The sequence below is a fragment of the Manis javanica genome, chromosome 1, assembly GCF_040802235.1.
Source record: "Manis javanica isolate MJ-LG chromosome 1, MJ_LKY, whole genome shotgun sequence".
NCBI lineage: Eukaryota > Metazoa > Chordata > Mammalia > Pholidota > Manidae > Manis > Manis javanica.
In genome coordinates this window covers 1239383-1265661 of record NC_133156.1, presented here as the reverse complement: position 1 = coordinate 1265661, position 26279 = coordinate 1239383, and the positions used below count along the sequence as shown (strand labels likewise).

The 26279-nt window shown below is 38.1% G+C and overlaps 1 protein-coding gene across 1 annotated transcript in view; it reads left to right on the top strand.

Annotated features, from left to right (window-relative positions):
• LOC140848463 (THO complex subunit 2-like) overlaps nucleotides 1–26279 on the top strand; it is a 92166-nt gene that overhangs the window by 31876 nt on the left and 34011 nt on the right. The window contains 8 exon segments of the mRNA XM_073232154.1: nucleotides 17568–17609; nucleotides 18023–18153; nucleotides 18252–18353; nucleotides 21679–21763; nucleotides 22373–22466; nucleotides 22924–23004; nucleotides 24549–24574; nucleotides 24576–24646. Of these exon segments, the coding sequence (XP_073088255.1) occupies nucleotides 17568–17609; nucleotides 18023–18153; nucleotides 18252–18353; nucleotides 21679–21763; nucleotides 22373–22466; nucleotides 22924–23004; nucleotides 24549–24574; nucleotides 24576–24646 (632 nt within the window).

Genomic DNA, 26279 nt, shown 5'->3' with positions numbered 1-26279 from the left:
TGAATCACCTTATAATTAGTGGTTGACTCAGTGTTCTTTCCTCTTGCTTTTCTTCTGCTCAGTTATTTTCTTAGCTGCAATTTTTAATCATTGCCATGATTTGTATGAAATCCAAACTGTTGAGGAAGACCCATTCCTTAATTTTTATAGTAAGCTTTTCATTGAAATAAAGTACACAAATCATAATTGTACAACTCAGTGGCTTCTTCCAAACAGAATACCCATGTGCCCCCCACCCAGATTAAGAAATACAACAGTACCGGTGCACCAGAGTTTTCCTTGTACTCCTTGTGGTCGCTACTCTATGAGTAACCATTTGTGCTGCTTTATTTTAAATCATCTTTGAATTATTATTGACATACAGTAAACTTCACTCATCTTAAGTGTATAATTTGATGAATTTTAACAGATGTGCACACGTTGTGTGTTCACCACCACAATGATGACATTAAATATTTTCATCACCCCAGGAAGTTCCCTCTTGGTCAATTCCTTCCCCTTCATTTCTGGTTCCTGGCAACCACTGGTAGGCTTTCTGTCACTATAGTCTTGCTTTTTCTAGAACTTCATGTAAATGGAGTTCTATAGAACATACTCTTTTCTGTCTAGTTTCTTCCACTTTGATGCTTTTGAGATTCGTCCGAGTTGTTGCATAGGTCAGTAGTTCCTCGATTACTGAGTAATATTTCATTATATAAACATATGAGAGTTTATCCATTGACCAGTTGAGAGGCATTTGGGTTGTTTCTAGTTGGGGGCTATTATAAGTAAAGCTGTTGTGAATATTCTTATACAAGTCTTTGGGGGTTGAAGGCACATTTTTTCCCCAGGAATGGGATTGCTGGGCCATACAGATAAGTGTATATTTAACTTTTTGCCAAACTATTTCAAGATGTGTGTATCATTTTGTATACCTGGAAGCAATGTATATGACTTCCAGTTGCTTCACATACTCATCAACACTTGGTATTTTCAGTCTTTTTAAACTTTAGTCACTCTAATGGGTGTGTAGTGGTATCTGTTGTGCTTTTAATTTATGTTTCCCTGGTGATCCATAATGTTGAACATTTTTCATGTCCTTCTTTGCCATTTGCAATCATCCATATTGAAATGTCCATTTAAATCTGCAACCCATTTTTAGCTGGGTTGTCTTCTATTATTACTTTTCACTTTGATTTGCCTTTTTATTTTATGAACTTTTGAAAAGCAAAAACTTTTAATTTTGATTAATTCCAAGTTAGCAGTACTTTTATGGTTTGCTTTTTGTATTCTAAGAAATCTTCGTGTAATCCAATGTCTTTGAAAAGCTAAAAAGGATACATAATTTCTTTTCTGTTGTAAAACAAGGCAGCCAAAAGACTGGAAATTGTTACCAGCACAATAGCAGTTTTCTCCAGTGTTTGGTAATTGCATGTCATTTTGATTTATATGTGTGTGTGTATATATATATATGTTAATTTTGGTATCATTAATATACACTTACATGAGCAACATTGTGGTTACTAGACTCCCCCCTTTATCAAGTCCCCACCACATACCCCATTACAGTCACTGTCCATCAGCAAAGTAAGGTGCTATAGACTCACTAATTCTCTGTGCTATACTGCCTTTGCAATACCCCACCACTACATTATGTGTGCTAATCGTAATGCCCCTTATCCTTCCCTTCCCACCCATCCTCCCCAGTCCCTTTCCCTTTGGTAACTGTTAGTCCATTCTTGGGTTCTGTGAGTCTGCTGCTGTTGTCTTCCTTCAGTTTTTGCTTTGTTCTTATACTCCACAGATGAGTGAAATCATTCAATACTTGTCTTTCTCCACCTGGCTTATTTCACTGAGCATAATACCCTCTAGCTCCGTCCATGTTAATTTTGATTTTTGATAATAGTAACTGCCTAGAAAATTTAACAGCTGTTGTATATCAATCCTTTGGCTACTGAAATATTTGATCTACCATTTAATATTTAGCTGGTCAAATTTTTTAATTTATTTATTTTTTATTTTATTTTGGAATCATTAATCTACAATTACATGAAGAACATTATGTTTACTGGCTCCCCACTTCACCAAGTTCCCCCCTAAACCCCATTACAGTCACCGTCATCAGCATAGTAAGATGCTGTAGAGTCATTAATTGTCTTCCCTGGGCTGCACATCCCTTCCCATGCTTCTCCCCACATTATGCATGCTAATCAGAATGGCCCCTTTCTTTCCCCCCTCTTATCCCTCCCTTGCCACCCATCCTCCCAAGGCCCTTTCCCTTTGGTAACTGTTAGTCCATTATTGGGTTCTGTGATTCTGCTGCTGTTTTGTTCCTTCAGTTTTTTCTTTGTTCTTATACTCCATACATGAGTGAAATCATTTGGTACTTGTCTTTTCCACCTGGATTATGTCACTGAGCATAATACCCTCTAGTTCCATCCATGTTGTTGCAAATAGTAGGATTTGTTTTCTTATGGCTGAATACTATTCCATTGTGTATATGTTCCACATCTTTATCCATTCATCTACTGATGGACACATGGGGTGCTTTCATTTCTTGGCAATTGTAAACAGTGCTGTGATAAACATAGGGGTGCATCCATCTTTTTCAAACTGGGCTGCTGCATTCATATGGTAAATTACTAGAAGTGGAATTCCTGGGTCAAATGGTATTTCTATTTTGAGCTTTTTTAGTAACCTCCATTCTGTTTTCCACTCTAGTTGAACTAATTTACTTTCCCACCAGCAGTGTAAGAGGGTTCCCCTTTCTCCACAACCTCGCCAACATTTGTTTTTGTTTGTCTTTCGGATGGTGGTGATCCTTACTGGTGTGAAGTGATATCTCATTGTGGTTTTAATTTGCATTTCTCTGATGATTAGCAATGTGGAGCATCTTTTCCTGTGCCTGTTGGCCATCTGGATTTCTTCTTTAGAGAACTGTCTGTTCAGCTCCTCTGCCCATTTTTTAATTGGATTATTTGCTTTTTGTTTGTTGAGGCATGTGAGCTCTTTATATATTTTGGATGTCAATCCCTTATTGGATCTGTCATTTATGAATATGTTCTCCCATACTGTAGGATGCCTTTTTGTTCTATTGATGGTGTCCTTTGCTGTACAGAAGCTTTTTAGCTTGATATAGTCCCACTTGTTCATTTTTGCCTTTGTTTCCCTTGCGCGGGGAGATATGTTCATGAAGAAGTCACTCATGTTTATGTCCCAGAGATTTTTGCCTATTTTTTTTCTAAGAGTTTTATGGTTTCATGACTTATATTCAGGTCTTTGATCCATTTGGAGTTTACTATTGTGTATGGGGTTAGACAGTGATCCAGTTTCATCCTCTTACATGTAGCTGTCCAGTTCTGCCAGCACCATCTGTTGAAGAGACTGTCATTTCCCCATTGCATGTCCATGGCTCCTTTATTGAATATTAATTGGCTGTATATGCTTGGGTTAATGTCTGGAGTCTCTATTCTCTTCCATTGGTCTGTGGCTCTGTTCTTGTGCCAGTACCAACTTGTCTTGTTTACTGTGGCTTTGTAGTAGAGCTTGAAGTTGGGAGTGAGATCCCCCCCACTTTATTCTTCCTTTGCAGGATTGCATTGGCTATTCGGGGTCCTTGACGGTTCCATATGAATTTTTGAACTATTTGTTCCAGTTCATTGAAGAATGTTGTTGGTAATTTGATAGGGATTGCACCGAATATGTATATTGCTTTGAGCAGGATGGCCATTTTGACGATATTAATTCTTCCTAGCCAGGAGCATGGGATGAGATTCCATTTCTTAGTGACCTCTTTAATTTCTCTAAAGAGTGTCTTATAGTTTTCAGGGTATAGGTCTTTCACTTCCTTGGTTAGGTTTATTCCTAGGTATTTTATTCTTTTTGATGCTATTGTGAATGGTATTGTTTTCCTGATTTCTCTTTCTATTAGTTCACTGTTAGTGTATAGGAAAGCTACAGATTTCTGTGTGTTAATTTTGTATCGTGCAACTTTGCTGAATTTCTATATTAGTTCTTGTAGTTTTGCCGTGGATTCTTTTGGGTTTTTTATGTACAATGTCATGTCATCTGCAAATAGTGACAGTTTGACTTCTTCTTTACCAATCTGGTTTCCTTGTATTTCTTTGTTTTGTCTGATTGCCGTGGCTAGGACCTGCAGTACTAGGTTGAATAACAGTGGGGAGAGTGGGCATCCCTGTCTTGTTCCTGATCTCAGAGGAGGTTTTAGCCTCTCGCTGTTCAGTATGATGTTAGCTGTGTGTTTATCATATATGGCCTTTATTATCTTGAGGTACTTGCCCTCTGTGCCCATTTTGTTGAGAGTTTTGTCATGAATGGATATTGAATTTTGTCGAATGCGTTTTCAGCATCTATGGAGATGATCATGTGGTTTTTGTCCTTCTTTTTGTTGATGTGGTGGATGATGTTGATGGATTTTCGAATGTTGTACCATCCTTGCATCCCTGGGATGAATCCCACTTGGTCATGGTGTATGATCCTCTTGATGTATTTTTGAATTCGGTTTGCTAATATTTTGTTGAGTATTTTTGCATCTACGTTCAGCATGGATATTAGTCTTTAGTTTTCTTTTTTGGTGGGGTCTTTGCCTGGTTTTGGTATTAGGGTGATGTTGGCTTCGTAGAATGAGTTGGAGAGTATTCCCTCCTCTTCTATTTTTTGGAAAACTTAAAGGAGAATGGGTGTTATGTGTTCTCTGTATGTCTGATAAAATTCTGAGGTAAATCCATCTGGCCTGGGGTTTTTTTTCTTGGGTAGTTTTTGATTACCACTTCAATTTCGTTGCTGGTAATTGGTCTGTTTAGTTTTTTTGCTTCTTTCTGGGTCAGTCTTGGAAGGTTGTATTTTTCTAGGAAGTTGTCCATTTCTCCTAGGTTTTCCAGCTTGTTAGCATATTGGTTTTCACAGTATTCTCTAATAATTCTTTGTATTTCTGTGGGGTCCATCGTGATTTTTCCTTTCTCATTTCTGATTCTGTTGATGTTTGTTGACTCTCTTTTTCTCTTAATAAGTCTGGCTAGAGGCTTATCTATTTTGTTTATTTTCTCGAAGAACCAGCTCTTGGTTTCATTGATTTTTGCTATTGTTTTATCCTTCTCAATTTTATTTATTTCTTCTCTGATCTTCATTATGTCCCTCCCTTCTGCTGACCTTCGGCCTCATTTGTTCTTCTTTTTCCAAATTTGATAATTGTGACATTAGACTATTCACTTGGGATTGTTCTTCCTTCTTTAAATATGCCTGGATTGCTATATACTTTCCTCTTAGGTCTGACTGCTTTTGCTGCATCCCACAGAAGATAGGGCTTTGTGTTATTGTTGTCATTTGTTTCCATATATTGCTGGATCTGCATTTTAATTTGGTCCTTGATCCATTGATTATTTAGGAGCATGTTGTTAAGCCTCCATGTGTTTGTGAAACTTTTTGCTTTCTTTGTACAATTTATTTCTCGTTTTATACCTTTGTGGTCTGAGAAGTTGGCTGGTAGGATTTCAATCTTTGGAATTTACTGAGGTTCTTTTTGTGGCCTAGTATGTGGTCTATTCTGGAGAATATTCCATGTGCACTTGAGAAGAATGTGTATCCTGTTGCTTTTGGATGTAGAGTTCTATAGATGTCTATTAGGTCCATCTGTTCTAGCGTGTTGTTCACTGCCTCTGTGTCCTTACTTATTTTCTTTCTGGTGGATCTGTCCTTTGGAGTGAGTGGTGTGTTAAAGTCTCCCATAATGAATGCATTGCATTCTATTTCCTCCTTTAATTCTGTTAGTATTTGTTTCACATATATTGGTGCTCCTGTATTGGGTGCATATATGTTTATAATGGTTATATCCTCTTGTTGGATTGAGCCATTTATCATTATTTAATGTCCTTCTTTATCTCTTGTTACTTTCTTTATTTTGAAGTCTATTTTGTCTCATACTAGTATTGCAACACCTGCTTTTTTCTCTCTGTTGTTTGCATGAAAAATCTTCCTCCATCCCTTGACTTTTAATCTGTGCATGTCTTTGGGTTTGAGGTGAGTCTCTTGTAAGCAGCATATAGATGGGTCTTGCTTTTTATCCATTCTATTACTCTGTGTCTTTTGATTGGTGCATTCAGTCCATTTACATTAGGGTGATTATTGAAAGAAATGTACTTACTGCTATTGCAGGCTTTAGATTCGTGGTTACCAAAGGTTCAAGGTTAGCTTGTTTATTACCTTACTGTCTGACCTCACTCGCTTATTGAGCTGTTATAAACACAGTCTGGTGATTATTTCTTTCCCTTCCTTTTCCTCCTCTCCCATTCTTCATATGTTGGGTGTTTTGTTCTGTGTTATTTTTAGGAGTACTCCCATCTAGAGCAGTCCCTCTAAGATACCCTGTAGAGTTGGTTTGTGGGAGGCAAATTCCCTCAACTTTTGCTTGTCTGTGAATTGTTTAATCCCTCCTTCATATTTAAATGATAATCGTGCTGGATACAGTATCCTTGGTTCAAGGCCCTTCTGTTTCATTGCATTAAATATATCATGCCATTCTCTTCTGGCCTGAAAGGTTTCTGTTGAGAAGTCTGATGATAGCCTGATGGGTTTTCCTTTGTAGGTGACCTTTTTACTCTCTCTGGCTGCCTTTAATACTCTGTCCCTGTCCTTGATCTTTGCCATTTTAATTATTATGTGTCTTGGTGTTGTCATCTTTGGATCCCGTCTTTTGGAAGTTCTGTGTGCCTCCGTAGTCTGAGCAACTATTTCCTCCCCCAGTTTGGGGAAGTTCTCAGCAATTATTTCTTCAAAGACCCTTTCTATCCCTTTTTCTCTCTCTTCTTCCTCTGGTACCCCTATAATGCAGATATTGTTCCTTTTGGATTGGTCACACAGTTCTCTTAATATTGTTTCCTTCCTGGAGATCCTTTTTTCTCTCTCTGCATCAGCTTCTATGTGTTCCTGTTCTCTGGTTTCTATTCCATCAATGGCCTCTTGCAACTTATACATTCTGCTTATAAATCCTTCCAGAGTTTGCATCACTTTGGTAATCTCCCTCTGGACATCTGTAATCTCCCTTCGGACTTCATCCCTTAGCTCTTGCATATTTCTCTGCAGCTCTGTCAGCATGTTTATGATTTTTATTTTGAATTCTTTTTCAGGGAGTCTTGTTAGGTCTGCCTCTGCAGATCCTTTCTCAGGTGTAACTATCTTGGACTGGACCAGAAGTTTTTGCCTTTTCAGTGTGATAGCAATGACTGTAGGCAGGTTGCGGGTGTGTCAGCTGGGAGAAGAAAGTCCTTTCCTGCTTGCTGGATGCCTTGTCCTTCTCCGCTGCCTGTGACGGTTACCTGCACTCCTGGAACAGCCACCGGGTTAATCCCCTAAGCTGCTGTGGGCGGGGTGTTCGTCAGAGCAGTGTGGGGCCCTGCAGGGAGTGGCAGGCACTCCAGGTGCGCTCCTCCGTGCTAGTGGCGGCCCTGCCAGTCAGCTGTGTGACAGCATCAGCTTTGGGTCTGGCCATGGTGGCTGTGTGCTGGGCTAGGATTCTGGTCAGCTGCTGGGAGCACACCTGCTCCCTCTGGCTCTGCTGCAGGTGCGTGTGGGGCTCTTCCATGCAGGCTTCTACTGGGCTCTGGCTTCACTGCCGCCGGTGCGCGCGAGCCGTGCCCGGGATGTTCGGTCGTGCCGCTGCGGGCTAGCAAAAGCCTCTCCTGTGGCACACGGATCTGCTCTCGGTTCCTTCCAGCGCTGCTGTCCCTGGTGCATGCTGCCACTCTCCTGCCACTGGGCCTGTGTTTCGGGGTCCACGCCAGTTGGAGGAATGACTGGCAGGCTGCTTATTGCGGTGAGGGGCTTCAGAGCTGCCCTGCCTCCGTTTAGGGCTCCTATGTTTCCCCACTATTCCAAGCTGCCGGAACAAACTCGTCCAGCTATGGGGTCCCTGTCTCTTTAAGACTTGCAGAAAGCACTCGCTTTTCTTTTGTCTCAGAGACGCCGGTTGCGGGGACCTGCCCCCAGGTTTTTCTTTTCCGCTTCTCTAATATCCAGCACACCGTGCACCTTGTGTCTGTGTTCCGGGTGCGGATTTCTAGAGCTGGTTGTTTAGCAGTCCTGGGCTTTCACTCCCTCCCTGTTCTGACTCCTTTCTTCCTGTCGGGTTTTGGGTTGGGGGAGCGTTTGGGTCCCGCCTGGCGGCGGCTTGTATCTTACCCCCTTTGTGTGATGTGGAGTTCTCGCAGATGTAGATGAATCCTGGCTGTTGTACTGCATCCACTGGTGTCTCTTTTAGGAATAGTTGTATTTATTGTATTTTTATAAATATATATGTTTTGGGGAGGAGGGACTCACGCCGCCATCTTCCCGTGATGTAGGATGCCTTTTTGTTCTGCTGATGGTGTCCTTTGCCATACAGAAGCTTTTTAGTTTGATGTAGTCTCACTTGTTCATTTTTACTTTTGTTTTCCTTGCCCAAGGAAATGTATCCAGAAAAGAATTGCTCATGCTAATGCTCAAGAGACTTTTGCCTATGTTTTCTTCTGAGAGCCTTATGATTTCATATCTTACATTGAGGTCTCCAATCCATTTTGAGTTTACTTTTGTGAATGGAGTTGCACAGTTTCATTCTCTTGCATGTAGCTGTCCAGTTTTCACAACACCAATTACTTGAAGAGACTGTCATTTCCCTAGTGTATATTCATGGTTCCTTATCATATATTAATTGGCCATATATGCAAGGGTTTATTTCTGGGATTTTTATTCTGTTCCACTGATCTGTGGGTCTGTTCTTGTGTCAGTATGATACTGTTTTGATTACTGTAACTTTGTAGTATAGCTTGGCGTCAGAGAGCATAATCCCCCAGCTTTGTTTTTCTCAGGATTGCTTTGGCTATTTGGAGTTCTTTGTGGTTCCATATGAACTTTAGACGGTTTTAGTTTGTTGCTGGTGTTTTTTAGGGATTGCATTGTATGTGTAGATTGCTTTGGGCAGGATGGCCATTTTGACAATATTAATTCTTTCTACCCATGAACATGGGATAGATTTCCATTTATTGATGTCTTCTTTAATTTCTCTCATAAGTATCTTGTAATTTTCAGAGTATAGATGTCTTTCACCTCCTTGAGTAGTTTTATTTTTAGATATTTTATTCTTTTTCATGCAATTGTAAATGGAGTTGTTTTCCTGACTTCTCTTTCTGCTAGTTTGTTGTTAGTATATAGGAATGTGACAGATTTCTGTGTACTGATTTTGTATCATGTAACACTGCTGAATCCAATTATTCTAATAGTTTTTTGGTGGAGTCTTTAGGGTTTTATATGTATTATCATGTCATCTGCAAACAGTGACAGTTTTACTTCTTCCTTACAATTTGGATACCTTTTATCTATCTTGTCTGATTGCTATGTCTCTTATATTGTGAGTACTTATATTGTGAATACTTCCAGTACTATGTTGAATAAAAGTGGTGAGAGTTTTTGTCATCCTTGTCTTGTTCTTGATCTTAAAGGAGCTTTTCTTCATTGAGTTTGATGTTATCTGTGGGTTTGTTGTATATGGACTTTTTTATGTTGAGGTATGTTCCCTCTGTACCCATTTTTTTGAGAGTTTTTGTCATGAATGGATGTTGTTTTGTTAAATGCTTTCTTAGCGTCTATTGAGATGATCATACAGTTTTTATCTTTCCTTTTGTTTATGTGGAGTATCACAATATTTACAAATATTGTGGCATCCCTGCAATAAATCTCAACTTGGTCATGATGCATGATGTTTGATGTATTTTTGAATTTGGTTTGCTAATATTCAGGATATTTGCATCTATGTTCATCAAGGATATTGGTCTAAAATTTTCTTTGTTTGTAGTGTCTTTGGTTTTGGTATTAGAGTCAAGCTGGCCTCATAGAATGACTTGGGAAGTATTCTGTCTTATACCTTTTGCAATGCTTTAAGAAGGATGGGTATGAGCTCTTCTTTAAATGTTTGGTAGAATTCAACTGTGAAGTCATCTGGGCCTGGACTTTTGTTTGGTGGGGATGTTTTGATTACCAGTTTATTTTTTTAATGGTTATTGGTCTGTTTAGATTTTCTGTTTCATCCTGGGTCAGTCTTGGAAGGTTATACTTTTCTAGGACTTTTCCATTTCTTTCAGGTTTTACAATTTATTGTCATATAATTTTTCATAGAGTCCTCTAATAGTTATTTGTATTTCTGTGTTGTCAGTTATAATTTCTTTTTCATTTCTGATATTTTTTTTGTTTTCTCTTTTTATCTTGATAAGTCTGGCTAGGGTGTCTTTCTGCATTGTTTATTTTCTCAATGAATCAACTCTTGGTTTCATTGATTTTTCTTTCTATTGTTTTACTCTACTTATTTCTGCTTTGACCTTTATAATGTCCCTCCTACTACTAACTTTGGGTTTCATTTGTTCTTTTTCTAGTTACTTTTGTTATGAGTTTAGACTGTTTATTTGGAATTTTCTTGTTTTTTGAGGTAGGCTGGTATTGCTAATTACTTCCCTCTTAGAACCGCTTTTGTTCCATCCCACATATTTTGAACTGTTGTGTTTCTGTTTTCATTTGTCTCCATGTATTGTTTGATTTCCTCTTTGATTTGTTCATTGCTCCATTGATGAGTAGAAGTGTGTTGTTTAGCCTCCATGACTTTGTGGGGTTTTATTGGTGTTCTTTTAATTAATTTCTAGTTTCATAGCATTGTGATCTGAAGAGGTGCTTGATACAGTTTCAGTTTTTTTAGTTTATTGAGGCTCTTTTTGTGTCCTAATATGTGGTGCATTCTGGAGAATGTTCCATGAGCACTTGAGAAAAATGTGTATCCTGATGCTTTTAAATGGAACGTTCTGTGTATATCTGTTAAGTCCATCTGATGTGTCATTCAGTGCCTCTGCTTACCTATTCTGTCTGGATGATCTGTCCATTGATTTAAGGGGTATTAAATCCCCTAATGAGATTGTATTTCTGCCTGTTTCCCCCTTTAGTTCTGTTAGTATTTGTTTTCAATATTTAGGTGCTCCTTTATTAGGTGCATAGATATTTACAATTGTTATATCCTCTTTGTATACTGATGCCTTTATCTTTATGTTATATTCTTTTTTGTCTGTTGTTATTTCTTTGTTTTGAAGTCTGTCTTGTCTAATATAAGTACTGTTAATCCTGCTTTTTTCTCCCTTTTATTTGTACCTAGTATCTTTTTCCATCCATTCCTTTTCAGTCTGTGTATGTTGTTAGGTCTAAAATGAGTCTCTTGTCAGTATTGAATAGTTGGGTCTTGTTTCTTTATCCATTCTGCCACTGTCTGTCTTTTGATTGGTATGTTGAGTCCATTTACATTTAAGGTAATTATTGATAGGTATGTACTTATTGCCATTTTATTAATTGTTTTCTGGTTGTTTTTGTAGTTCCTCTCTGTTTCTTTCTTCCTCTCTTATACCATTCTCTTTGATTGTTTTCTTCAGTGTTATGCTTGGATTTCTCTTTTTGTTTCTTCATTCTTTTGTGTGTTTGTATTATGGGCTTTAGGTTTGTGGTTACTATAATGTTCATAGTTTCCTAAGTGTATAATAGTCTATAGTAAGTTGATGGTCTAACACATCTAAAAGTACTACTTTTTTATTCTTCTTCCTCCATACTTTATGTATTTGATGACATAATCTACATGTTTTGTGTATCCTGTGACTGATTTTGTATATAGTTGATTTTACTGCTTTTTTTAAAACTTCATACTTGCTTAGTAAGTAATTGGTTTACTGCCTTTACTGTATGTTTATTTTCACTGATGAATATATTTGGGCTTAAGGACATTTGTCTACAGAAGACCCTTTAGCATATACTATGAGGCCATGTTAGGGGTGTGAATTCTTTTACCTTTTGTTTATCTGGGAAACTTTTAATCTCTCCTTCAGTTCTGAATGATAACCTTGCTGGGTAGAGGATTCTTGGTTGTAGGTTCTTCCCTTACAATACATTAAATAGTTTATGCTACTCCCTTCTGGCCTGTAAAGTTTCTGCAGAAAAATCTGCTGATAGCCTGTGGAGTTTCACTTATAGGTAGCTGTCTGCCTCTCTCTTGCTGCTTTTAAGATTTTCTCTTTATCTTTAATCTTTGTCATATCTTAATGCTTTCCTGGGTTTCCTTTTGTTAGGGGCTCTATGTGCTTCCAGGAACCTGGGTGTCTATTTCCTTTCCTGGATTGGGGATGTTTTCCACTGTTACTTCTTGTAAGAGACTTTCTACTCCTTTGTCTCTCACCTCTCCTGCTGGGACGCCTATTATGTGAATATTGTTTTGTTTTGAGTTGTCACACAGCTATATTAGCATTTCCTCATTTTTAGAGATTGTTTTTTTCTCTCTGGTCCTCAGCTTCATTGTTTTCCTCTTCTCTAATATCCATCTCATTGATCATCTCCTGTACTTCCAGCAGTCTATTATTCATGCCTTCCATTATATTTTTCATTTCAGTTATTGCATTCTTCAGCTCTGAGTAGCTGTTTTTCAAATCTTGTAATTGTTGAAGTCTTCTCTGAGAGTGTCAGTACTTTTCTGTAGATCAAGCATCTTTATGACAATTACTTTGACATCTTCAAGAAGATTGATAATCTCCATTTCATTTAGCCCTCTTTGTGGTGTCTTATCCTGTACTTTTGTTTGGACCATATTCCTCTGCCTCCTCATTTTGTCAGGGTTTCTGTGTTTCTTCCTTTGTATTAGATGGATCTGCTATGCTTCCTGGTCTAGAAAGTAATGGCTTTATGGAGAAGGTGTCCTATGGTGCCAGAAGCTCAAGACTCTTTGCTCTCACCCATGCCTTGTTCAACTTTGTGGTGGACCTGCAGTTGCTGTTGGTGGGCTGTGGGCAGGACCACCTTTCTGCCTATCTGCTGGCAGTAGCTGATCTCTGTCAGCAGAGGCTGATAGGTGCCTCTGTGGGCCCTTTGAGTGCTATGAAGCACTTCTGCTTGGATCATTGTGGGAAGGCTTCCCTCTGCTTGCCAGGCAGCAATGGTGGTTGCTGTTGGGTTAGTGGGGTGGTGTGCAGGAGATTGTGACATGGGGCTGAGCTGCCAGCAAGGGAGATGGAGTGTTTGGAGCTGGCTCTGACAGGTGCCTCACCTATTGAGCTGAGAGAGGGCCAGGAAAGCTGGGGAGGCCTCCCTCTGCCTGCCAGGCAGCAAAGTCTAATGGCTGCTAGGCCAAGCTGGCCAAGCAGGCAGGTGGGTGTGCAGGGAAATACATAGGGGCTGAGCTGCCAGTGAAGGAGATGGAGCCTTTAGAGCTGGTTTCCCAGATCATTTGGGCTGAAGGAGGAATGGGGAAGCATCATCCATCCACCTGCCCTTTCTCCTCCAAAGAGAGCTCCCTCCGACCTCTGTCTGTCTGGTACACTTCCCACTGCTGGTTAATCTTTCAGACTGCTGCCTCTGTGTTGGGTCCCAGGAAGACTGAGGGAGCATTCCTGTCCTCCACGAGTGCCTGGAATCTCAGCCTCTCAGAGTATTCCAATGCTCCCTGGTGCTGAGCCCCACTAATCACCAAAACCCAGTGCAATGTGGACTCGTGTTCTCTGGGGCCAGGTGTGCAGAGCTCCTGAGTGCTTGCTTATCCCCTCTTCCTCCTGTTTGTGGGCTGGGGGAAGGGTTTCGGTCCTGACCAATCCTGGCCCTGCCACTTTACCCTTCTCTGTGTAGTCTTCTCTTCACCAGATGTAGGTGGCCTGATCTGCATGCAGTCTTCAGGTCATTTTCAGGGTTAGTTGTGTTTGCTGGAGGTGCTTCCTTGGTGGGCCTGTGGGAAGTTTCCACTTTGCCTTCCTACTCCCTGTTTTCCATCCAATATCAAATTATGTATGTTTTTAAAAAGTAGCTTATGTATTTAACACCAGATATTATTTAAATGAATAGTCTTCCAGCCTGAAGTTATTTGTAGTCATTTCTCTCTCTGTGTGTGTATTCCTTAAATTGGAGGTGCATAGTTGTAGGGAAGGCCCCCCCACTTTCTCTAGTGTTCTGAGGACAGCTGTCTGCTGCTTCACCCCAAATACATCTGGCCTTGTATGGAGCCAGATATGTCTGACCTTGAGAAACCTGAAAACACAGCATGTTGTACCCGTGAAGGAGCTAGATAAGGGCCCTGAAGGCCAGGCACCTGGCCATGAAGGCCACATGCATACACGTCTTCAGTACTTCTGTAACCATGACTTAGCACTGTAGCATATAAGAGGTACAGCTTTATGCAGAATAAAGTGGTCTCTTTGAGCACCCTCCATGACAACTCCCGCTGCCACCTTTGCTCTTTGCGTTGCTCCAAAACCTCAAATGCAACACCTGGACTCCGACAATAGTATAGGGCTTTCTAATAGTATGCTGATCCTCAAACCTTAGCATGTATCAGAATCGGCTGGAGGTCTTCTTTTTTAAAAAATTGTTATGAATGTATTATTGATGCACACTCTTATGAAGGTTTCACATGAAAAAACAATGTGGTTACTACATTTACCCATATTATCAAGCCCCCCACCCATACCCCAATGTAGTCACTGTCCGTCAGTGTAGTAAGATGCCACAGATTCACTATTTGCCTTCTCTGTGCTACACTGTTTTCCCCATGATCCCCCACACCATGGGTACTAAACATAATGCCCCTCCATCCCCTTCTCCCTCCCTCCCCACCCGCCTTCCCACACCCCTCCCCTTTGGTAACCACTAGTCCCTTATTGGAGCCTCTGAGTCTGCTGCTATTTTGTTCCTTCAGTTTTGCTTCATTGTTATACTCCACAAATGAGGGAAATCACTTGGCACTTGTCTTTCTCTGCCTGGCTTATTTTGCTGAACATAATATACTTGGAGGTCTTCTTAAAACACATTTTTGGGCTATTATTTCTTCAAAGACACCTTCTATCCCTTTTTCTCTCTCTTCTTGTTCTGGTACCCCTATAATGCGGGTATTGTTCCTTTTGGATTGGTCACACAGTTCTCTTAATATTGTTTCATTCCTTGAGATCCTTTTATCTCTCTCTGCATCAGCTATGCGTTCCTGTTCTCTGGTTTCTGTTCCATCAATGGCCTCTTGCATCTTATCCATTCTGCTAATAAATCCTTCCAGAGATTGTTTCATTTATGTAGTCTCCTTCTGGACATCATCCCTTACCTCTTGCATATTTCTCTGCAGCTCCATCAGCATGGTTATGAGCTTTATTTTTAATTATTTTTCAGGGAGACTGGTTAGGTCTATCTGCTTCTCAGGATTTGCCTCTGTGATCTTGGTCTGTATCAAATTCTTCTGCCTTTTCATGGCGATAGAGGTATTTGTGGGGAGCTGGCACGTGTGTTGGCTAACAGAAAGTCCCTTCTTGCTGGTTTGTGGCCTTCCTCTCCTGGGAGAACAGCGACCCCTAGTGGTGTGTGCTGGGTAGCTGCGAGCAGCCGGGGTATCTAATTCTTGCCAAGCTGCTGTGGAGCTCTGCGGTTGCTGTGGTCGTGGCCAGACTCAGGCTGCTTCTCCAATATGGCGGAGCTGCATCCAAGGGAGAATGGGCGGGAGGCTGTTTATCGTTGTTAGGGGCCTCTGAGCTGTGCTGCCGCCCAGGGGGTTAGGGCGCCCAGAATTCCCTGGGATTCCCAGCTCTGGGCTAAGTTTCCTGGGATGCTTCCGTCCAGCTGTGGGGGCCCTGTCCCTTTAAAACTTTCAAAATGCACTCGCTTTTCTTTGTCCCAGGTGGGCAGGCTGCAGGGACCCACTCACACGTCTTATTGTCCTGTTTCCCTAGTGTCCAGCACACCACACACTGTGTGTCTGTGCTCTGGTGCGGATGGCTAGGGCTGTGTGTTTAGCAGTCCTGGGCTCCCTCTCCCTCCCTGCTCCGACTCCTCTCCTCCCACCTGGAGCTGGGGTGAGGGGCGCTTGGGTCCCACTGGGACCTGGCTTGTATCTTAACCCCCTTCACGAGGCACTGGGTTCTCGCAGGTGTGAATGTAGTCTGGCTGTTGTCCTGTGTCTTCGGGTCTCTCTTTTAGGAATAATTGAATTTGTTGTATTTTCAAAAATATATATGGTTTTGGGGGAGATTTCCGCTGTTCTACTCACACCACCATCTTGGTTCTCCCCTCTTGATTTATTTTTTTCTTCATCGTTGTTATAATTAATGTTTGATAAAAATGTTTCTTAGCTGCTCCTCTAGATGGTTTTATTGTGCTTTCTTTATTTTTCTTTTAAGTTTTCCTACATATGAAATACAGAGAATTGACATACAGACTTTAGAAGCTCATATAAATATCTAGTAGGGAATTAGGACGGCTTAGAACTAAGAAAATGTTTTATTTCTATGGAGAACACTGTGTAGCTTTATTAGGTTTCTTCACATTGTTGTATACTAGGAAAGGAGTAGCTTAACTGCCTTTATATCCAACATAATATACTGTAAACCTAGTTCTTCAAATTATGACCTACCCTTATTTCTGCCTCCCAACATATACTCCCTATGCCGTCAGAATTATCTGCCCTCCCCACCCCCAACCAAACAGAAGAAAGCAACAACCTAGTTTGTTTTCTGCCAGGTCACTCCTTCATAACCTGATGCCTTATTTGCTGAGCAGGATATATGTTGATTTAGTAATTGTTGCTGTGAAAGGGCCTATATCTTTTTAACCTGCCAGTTAAAAAAATAAAGTGTCTTTTCCCATCAGGGTAATACAGCAGTCTCTAAATGAGTGTATGTGAAGATCTTGCGCAGAGGTTTGACTTCCCAGTAGTAACACCTGTTAAATTATTCACGCATGAAAACATACATGCACAAAATTCCCTTATTTGCTAAGGAGATAAGCTTGTTAGGTGCATTATCAGCTTTTCCCCCTCCCTGACTTGGTATTTAGCTCAATCCTTCCCTGAAATCAATTGTTCTTGAGTATCAGTGCTTCAGTAGTCTTGTTGGCCTTTGCACAATCCTCTGCCCTCCCACCTGCCTATATACACAAGTGTTACTACTTCATTGAAAATGACCAGTCAGCATTGTCAGACAAGGCGCTTCTGGCTGTCATGCAAATCACTGGTAATAATAATGACCATGTCTTTTTGGTTCAGTCTGTTGAAGTTAGGCAGTGGTTTTGTCTTTTTTTCAGCTGTGTTATTAGTATTTTTGGCTTATTTCTCAGTGATGGCTAAGTATTGGTGAATTAAAACATAGCTTTAAATTTCTTAGGGTTTAATTTTTTTTAATTGTTGCCTTAGTGTTAGGTTTTATTCTGTAGAGGCAAAACTAGAACATCTAGATGGGAAAATGCAGATGCATCCCAACTAAATTATATTGGCTGTGGTTTTAGGATGCTTTCGTTTGTGATAATGAGGTTGAGAAAATAATTGGCTTATAAAATTGACATTTAAAATTCATGTATGTCCCAAATTATTTGGAGGTTAGAAATATAGATGGAGTCTAAAAATGTTCATTGGTAGTGCTGGCTATTTAAAATCTATATGTGTATAAAAAGTAAGAAAATAATTCACAACCATGTGCAAATTATTTTTTTTCAAAATGGAAACTAAATTGTGACAGCATAATCTTAACCTTTTTGCATTTTGTTTATATAGTTTTTTTAATTTTTAGTTTCAGTCTGATGGAGGCAAACAAGAAGATAAAGAGAAAACGGTAAGACTAGAAAAATCCAATGTGTCAATGTTTGTATGGGTGCAACATACTGCAGATTTTCCTGTGAGCCCAGCTTTTGTCCCTTGTGAATAATAATTTTATACATTTCTTACTGAATATAGCTTTTGGCATATAATACGGTTATCTTTAAGAGTGATGGCCTCCTGTTCTTGAGGATTACCATGGTGAGAAAGGAAGAGGGATAAAAATCCCTTGTTCTCTTCCTACCCCTTTCCTTCCCTCACCTCATTTGGTCTGTTAGATGGAGAGGCATAACGAACCACTGTGAAAAGGACAGTGATAGTGTGGGAAAGTAGATATGGCAGTTTTTCCAAGGCTGACATAAATTTATTTGGGGAGGGTGGATTAATATGGACCTCTTACTGAAATAATTTTTCCTCCCTTCTTCTTAGGAAGTTATCCTTAGCTGTTTGCTTAGCATTGCTGACCAGGTACTACTTCCATCTCTTTCGTTGATGGACTGCAATGCTTGTATTTCTGAGGAACTGTGGGGATTGTTTAAAACATTTCCATATCAGCATAGGTAAATACATAATATTTTTGTATTTTTAACTACTATTCTAGTGCATTAACCACTAAGTATTTAACATTTCCTAATTCTTCATCTCATCATTTTTTAAGATATCATCTGTATGGCCAATGGAAGAATGAAATTTGTAACAGTCACCCACTTTTAGTAAAAGTTAAAGCTCAAACAATAGACAGAGCCAAATATATCATGAAGTAAGTCTTAATTTATTTTTCTTCATATTAATCTAAAGTATATATGAATCTATTTTACTTCCTTTCAGTCAGTTTGTGTTGTCAGCCTCAATTCTGAGGGAGCCCAGGAGTATTTGCTAATGGTATAACTGATTGTATGGATACTGCAGGTAAAATGACTATCAATTTTTGTGGTATTTTGATTACCAAGTTTTTGTAGTTGTCATGTTTGCATAGTTATAAAATCTAATAAAAATCCTCTTTAATGCATCATAGGATGAGTTTTTTTAAAGGACAGCATACTGTGGCCATTGCTCAGTTTACAAAATACATTTAGTGGTTGGTACAAGATAGTCAAGGTTCTACAAATTTTCCTCTGCTAAAGTTATAGTGATTTCCTTTTTTTGGAAGGTCTAATGGAATTATGTAGCACTGTTTCCACAGGGAGTCAACTTTTGAAAGTTTTCTGTTTTTTTCATTTGTGTGCTTTATTTTCATGTCATTAAAACTTACTAGTGATTTTATTCTACTTCCTGGTAAACTGAGAAGTTTAATTGAAAAATTATATACTTCAGATTATTTTGGTTTAAGATATTAAACACACTGCTATATTCCCAGTGTTTTCAGCAAGGCTGTTTATTGTCTTTTCTTTCACATTTGTGGTATGGCTATTCTCATTAAAAGTAGCGCTTGCTGTAGTTTAACTAGATTTAAGAGTATGCAGTGATACTATCTTTGCCCAATTGCATTGTCTTTGGTCACCGTCTGTGGGGGAAACATGTATGCACAGTCATAATCTGGTTTAATAGGTGCTGTTGTACAGTATGTATAGATTTAGAGGAAAGAAAAGAGAGTGAATCATCTGATCCTGTGGAAATGGGGAGAGCATGAAAGGAGATGATATATTAGAACTGATCCTTCTGAAAGAGTTCCAGTCTTAAGAATTTATCAAATAGAGGTTCTATCTTAACAACAGCAGCTAATATTTATGGAGCCACTACTGTATGTGCCAGGCATTGGATTAAGTGCTTTATATGGATTACTTAATAATATATCTAATATTATTAAATCTCTTAAATTTGTCTTTTCCATTCCTCGCCATTGACTTAGTTATTTTATTTGGAGTATTACAGCACCTTGTATTACTCTCTTTGTTCAAACCCTGCAGGTTATATGTCAGACTTTGTGGCATGGTGTTGTAAAGGAACCTCCATGACCTGTCCCTTCCTATTTCCAACCTCATTTCCCACCAGTTCTGCCTCCAGTTATAGTGAGGCCACTTATGTTTCCCTGAAATGTGCTATGATCTCCTTTTCATTTGCATATATTTTTTGTTTCTTGTGTACAGATTTTCCCTTACCTCTGTTTCCTTTCTCCATTTTGGTGACCTCATCCTCAGAGGGTGGGCCTCCAGTGGCACCTCCTCTGTGAAGCCCTCTGTTTGCACAAACCACCAAGCACAGTTGATTCTTTATTTGTGCCACCACTGTCCCAAATGCATATAGTGGTATCATACCCCTTGATATATTATGATTACTTTTCTTTTTAAAATCTTCTAATTGTTTGAATAGTTTATCCATTCACATGGTTTGATTTTCAGTAAGTATAAACAGGTAGACAGTAAAATGTCTCTCAGCCTATTGCCTGTCCACTTAGTTCTCTCAAGGAAAAAAAAGTAGTCACTGTTTATTTTCTTACTGATCCTTCCAGAAATTTTTATTTATGTGAAAGTGAATACAAATATATTATTCCCCCTTTTATAGTATTGACAGCACACAGTAAGTACTGTTCTATAATTTGCTATATTTAAGAATATAATAATTTTTAAATGGTTTTAAATCTGTCTCCCCAGCTGGACTGAAGTTAAGAGAGGATCTATTATTCTTCCTTGTATCCCTAATGCTTAGCACTTTGCTTCTCATAGAAGACATTAATATGAATGAATGAAGGGACTGACTAATTAATTAAAATATTTATCACAGAAGAATATGTGCAGAATTCTTTAATACTCTTGAATTTTTGTTGCATTTTTAAGCTGTAGCTGTTTCACCAGGCTTGAACAATGTGATTTTAGTATTGATTGAACCTTATGTTGAGAATAGAATGTATTAATGTATTACTTCTAGAATTTTATAAGTTTTTGATTACTCTTTAAGACATGAATTTGCTGTAGGGAATCCAGTAATTCATTCCATAAATTCTCATTGATTGTGTTCCATATACCAGACACCATGATAAATTGAGGAGAGGACATAATCAAGAAAGTATTCCTTTTATTTTTGTTTCCCCCCCACCCCCAGGGTGGTGGAGGTAGAAAGGAATGTGATAAAAAAAAGTATGGAGAGCGAAGGTTAGCTTTTTCAGGTAGTGAGGCCACCTGAAATAGTAGGGTTAAAAGTAAGGACAGGTGGTATTAAGTTTGAAGGTAGAACAGAGAGTATCGCCAAAGTTTAAAACTTGATGGGTCTCTCTTTACCATGGCAAAAAAGAAACTGGGCCATGGAGAATGGGAAAGAGAAGCACTTGATGAAATAATTTTGAATGATGGGTCAGTATTGTCATAAGAAACTTCTTAAGGTATATCAAGTTTGCCACTTCCAGAATGGTCACATTCCTTGAACTATCAACTGAATTGATTATTCGCTTCATTATATTTTCCATCTAGAAAGCTTCTTGTCACGTGTATGCTTTTTAAGTTTCTAGATTTATTATGTAATAATATATCTAATATTATTAGAAGAGTTGAAGGTGCTGTATAATAATTGTTTTGAATTCTAAGTACTTCATAGGTATGAATTTCTAGAATGTTAGTAAAAGAATACTGAACAGAGGAAAAATTAAACAGGAAGAAAAGGAGTAAAATTTATTTTTCAAAAGTTGTTTACTTTGAATATAAATACCAGAGAATTTCCTGTATCAAGGAGTGCAGCTTTAGCTATTACTCTTTTGGGGTCACTGAGACAGATGGCACAAGGTAGTTCATTGCATTATACCAAATTTGATATCTTAATCCCTAAGGTGATAAATGAGCCTTTCTAAATCTAAAGTAATGATTCTCTATAAGAAGAGTTGTATGTACTTGTAGGGCACATTAAGAGTTTTAATGCTTATTATTATTACTATATAAGGAAGTGTATACATAATAAATATTAAGCGTTAGTACAAAATCTTAATATCCCCTGGGAGAATGCCTAATTAAAATAGCCCAAGTTCTGCAGTGAAGTATATGATGAATGTGGGAAAGAATACTTGGGAAAGAATTTTTTTTTCATGATGTAACACAGTTATCAGCATTATAGGGAAAATTATGTAAGATGATCCCTGCCACCTTTTTCTCCCCTTGAAGGCGTCTAACCAAGGAAAATGTGAAGCCTTCTGGAAGACAAATTGGAAAGTTGAGCCACAGCAATCCAACCATTTTGTTTGATTATGTACGTTTTGAGGTTAACATTATTTTAAGGGACCTTTCTGTTTTTTATCTTTAAATCAGCACAGGTGTAAATGAAATAATGTAGTTTTTAAAATGTGTGGTAGTCCTGGAGTGGAACCTTTAGCAAATGGTTATTTCAGAAATGAAACTTAATATGCAATATATTTAATACATTGATATATTTTTCTAGTAATATGTAACAATGCTACTGTTTTAAACACTCTGTCATTTTGATTTATTGAAACATAGTAAAGAGATGGATTAGTTGTTGATTTAGTTATTAGAAACATCTGAATAATATTTCATCGTGATTCAGATATAACACTTTCATATTTAGAGATCTCTAAAACATTTAGCATGAAAGTAGCCTCTGTAATTCCAAAATTCAAGTTTAGATGCCCTGGAATTATTTGCTAATTGGAAAATACAGCCTAACAAAGTATTTTCTAAGTAAATGGTAGAATAGTAGGTTGTATATAATACAAAATGGAAGGAAACAAATTTTAAGCATTATTTCTTTAGAAAAATAAAAAGTGTAGCCATTATTTAGATAGCACCAAGTTCTATTTTAATTAGTTAACGCCATCTATTCTTTGTTGCTGTCTTCCAGATCTTGTCACAAATACAAAAGTATGATAACTTAATAACACCTGTAGTAGATTCATTGAAATATCTCACTTCGTTGAATTATGATGTCTTGGCCTGTATCCTTTTGAGTGAAGTGATGCATACATTTCATGTTTCATAGGTGTTAATGGTGAACATTTTATTTTCATTCTGAGTTCCTTTAGAAACCATTTGCATATGATTCTGTTGGCTGATCTGAAGGTTGGCCAGTCGTGAGTGAGTGAGTGAGTGGGTGAGTGAATGAGTGAGTGAGTGAGTGAGTGAGTGAGTGAATGAGTGGGTGAGTGAGTGCATTATATAGAGAGACACAGTGTTAAGTTTACTATAAACATCTTGAAATAGGTGGCATCTGCCTTGCTTGCTGAGAGATGGAAAAGAAGCTCAAAAAGAAAAGTTGGTACTACAGTGTGTGTATTTTTAAATAATTCATAATAACTTGAAGCTTAGTTTTTCCCAAGATGCAGCATTTGTTGTTGTTTTAAGAGTCTTTGTTAGAGAAATAGTGACTAAAAATTATTTCTTAATGTATGAAAGATTGTATCATTGAAGCTCTAGCTAATCCAGAAAAGGAGAAAATGAAACACGATGATGCAACCATCTCAAGCTGGCTTCATAGTAAGTATTTTTATTTTTCCGAGGATGAAATTTTCATCTGTCGTGACTACCATTCAATGTATTCTATTACCTGTACTAAGGACCTACTTGTCAAGAGCTCTTTAGAACATCTAGCCGCTTGATTTCTACTGAATGTCCAAGTCCTTGGCTGTGTAAGGAGGTTTATATGTTATGTACTTCCCAACTCAAGAGACCGGTATTGGCTGTGGTAGTATTTGGATAAGCATTGGTAGGGGGAGAAGAAAATTCCCTTCTGGTCTATTATTTTAGAGGAATTAATCTTAAAGGAATGATTATCTTTACCATTCTGAGGTTCCAGTCATCTTAAAAGAAATAAAAAATTTCTCTTGCTTAACAAAAAACCTAGTCTTGTTTTATATATATTTTATTTCTTGTACCTTAGCAGCTAGTTCACTTTTCTGTCAACCTACTGTGTCTGATAGCTGAATCTTGCAATAGATCCTCATTGCCCTTTAGAATCTGAAGTCTGTAGAAGTCATACAAGTAGTTCTTTCAGAGTTGGATCCTTACTCACTGTACTAGCCTCATCTTTTGCCTCTTCCCTAATATTCTAGGTTCCATTAATACTGAACTACTTGCACTTTGCGTGCCCTTTTGCACGTGTTATTCCCTCTACTTGGGATACTCTTCTGTGCCCACTTATCTCCTCCACCACATCTCTACCTGCTCATTAGATTTCAGTTTAGAGGTCAGTTTCCTTGGAACTCTCCCTGTTAATGCTCCCACCAGAAGTCAGTATTAGGTGTCCCTCTTCTGTACTCCCATGGAATCTTTTATTTGTCATAGTGATTTCAGTTTACTTTTCTGTGTCCCTCACTAGACTGTAGAATCCTTGAGGGTAGGACCTAGGTTTGTTCATTATTTAGGTGCTCAGCAAACACTTGTTGCAAGGCTGTGGATTACTTGACTTGACTCAGATCTCCTCCTCTTGTCTTGACTGGGGTTTTCTCACTATTCAGTGATGATGGACTGTTGGCTAAAATTGGTCTTTGCTTCTTGCTCTGGCAATGCTTCACCTGTTTCCTTGCCTCTCCACAGCTAGTAGCATGTTCCCAGATAAAAAGATTTTTGTGTGTGTATGACTCGAACGTTTGAGAGGTGGGTGTTTTGTTGATCATTCAGCTCTATGGAGCGATCTGCAAGATTTTGTAGTGGCCTATCATAAGCCCTGGAATCAGGCCAGATAGGTTTGAATCACTTTTCCATCCCATACCAACTGTGCGACCATGAACAAGTTACCCAAATTTTCCTCACTGATAGGTTTATACCAACCTGAGATGATTATTGCAAAGATTAAATGAGATAATTAACAAAGGGCTTAGTACAGTGCTTGGCATATGTATGTATGTTCAATAAATATTAGCTATTATTATAAAATTCCATTCAATGGCATTAGCAATACAATTATTCCAGGCTCATTTTGTTTTAGAAATTGAGTTAGTTGAAGAAATCACACACTTAGTATTGTGTTTTTTTGTTTTATGAACTGTTTTTAAAAAGCCCTATTTTTTAATTTCATATAGGTCTGGCTAGTTTCTGTGGTGCGGTTTTTTCATAAATACCCAATTGATCTTGTTGGTCTTCTTCAATATGTGGCTAATCAGCTAAAGGCGGGCCAAAGGTATTCTTAGCAAATTATATGTAAATGAAATTAAGTAATTTGAGTTCTTCTGGTGGTATTACTGGGATATTGAGATTGCTATTATCCTGAAAATGTATTTGGTACAGTCTTATTAGAATAGTTGCTCACTTATATTGAATTCTGTAACTAAAACTTTAATTTAATACATAAACTTTTTTTTTACAGAAAGAAATGTAATATTTGGCTACATATGTGATTAAAAAGACTAACTTACTTTGACTACCTGTTAGGCTTTTGAATAAATAGTATAGTGTATTGTAAATCCTCTTAAGACAAAACATATTGTACTATTGATTATTGCTACTGGGCAGTAATTGACCTTTACATTAAGCATTTGGTTAAGGACATGTTTATTTTGCAGGTATGGTATCTTTAAGACACTATTAATTATTGACCTTGAACTTTAGAGATATGTAAAGCTTACATACCTTCTGGACAGTGTCCTATTTTCTTTGTAAATGCTGAGGTGTAATATTTTATTCTGGACCAATACCAGTGCTTAAAGTTTGCATTAGTATGTAAGGGAATTAAACCTCATCAGCAGTAGACTGACTAGAATCAAGGAACTGAAAATTGTTTCCAAAAGCTTTCTGGTAGAAAATGAAAAAATTTATAAAGCTATCTGGTGTTCCAAAGAAGTATTACCTAAGTAATTCTTGACAGATTATTATTTTGGTTTAGGGAAAACCTTTAAAAAAAAGTACTATTTAGATTCAGGATTTTATCAGCATGTCATTCATACTGTGCTCATCTAGTGATCATTCCTATATACTCTATTTACTCTTTGTAGGCCAGGAGAACATGTTATTTGTAAGTCTGTAACTCGGTACTGTGAGTATAGTTTTTGTGACCATCTAATTAAAAGATAGTTTAAAGAAGAATTAAAATATTTCATTGGTACTTGTTACATTCTAATTTGCATGAGGGCCCTCTTGTTTTCAAAAATCATGTTAAGGGAAGTCAAGTCAAGTTGCAAGAGAAAACAATAAGAATCTTAGAAAATTCTTCCTTTGTCTATTTAAACTTGCATCTTGGGTATGTGTAGCTTTCCCTTTGGAAAGACATCTATATTGGTTTTGTAGGAAAGAATGTTTTCATTTTATCTTCATTACTTAACTAATTAAAGATATTAGAAGTTATAAGGTGTTATATCTGTTGAAAGTCCTAAGCTTTGGGAATTAAAATGCATAATTGTCAATATAGTAATGGATGTGGTTAAGGCTGACCACCAAACTTCCAGCTTAGGCTCAAATACCACAACTTGATACTTTTGTTTCCTTCCTTTTTTCCTTTCTCCTCTCCTTCCCTCCCTCCATTCTTTCCAATTGTGTGATTATTTAGAGATGGCTGTAACCAACGAAAGAATACATATTGGCCATCCTGTATTGGAGGATTAAAAAATGCTATGAGACATTTCTGGGTCAACTGATAAAAATGAAATAGGAACTGTAGGTTAGATAAAAGTATTGTATCAGTGTTAGATTTACTAAGTTGGTAACTATGTTGTGGTTATATAAGAGAATAGCTGTGTTCTTAGGAAACACATTCTTAGGAATTTTAGGGGTAGAATGTACCCCTAAGTGATGTTGCTAAGTAAGTAAGGTATTCTCAG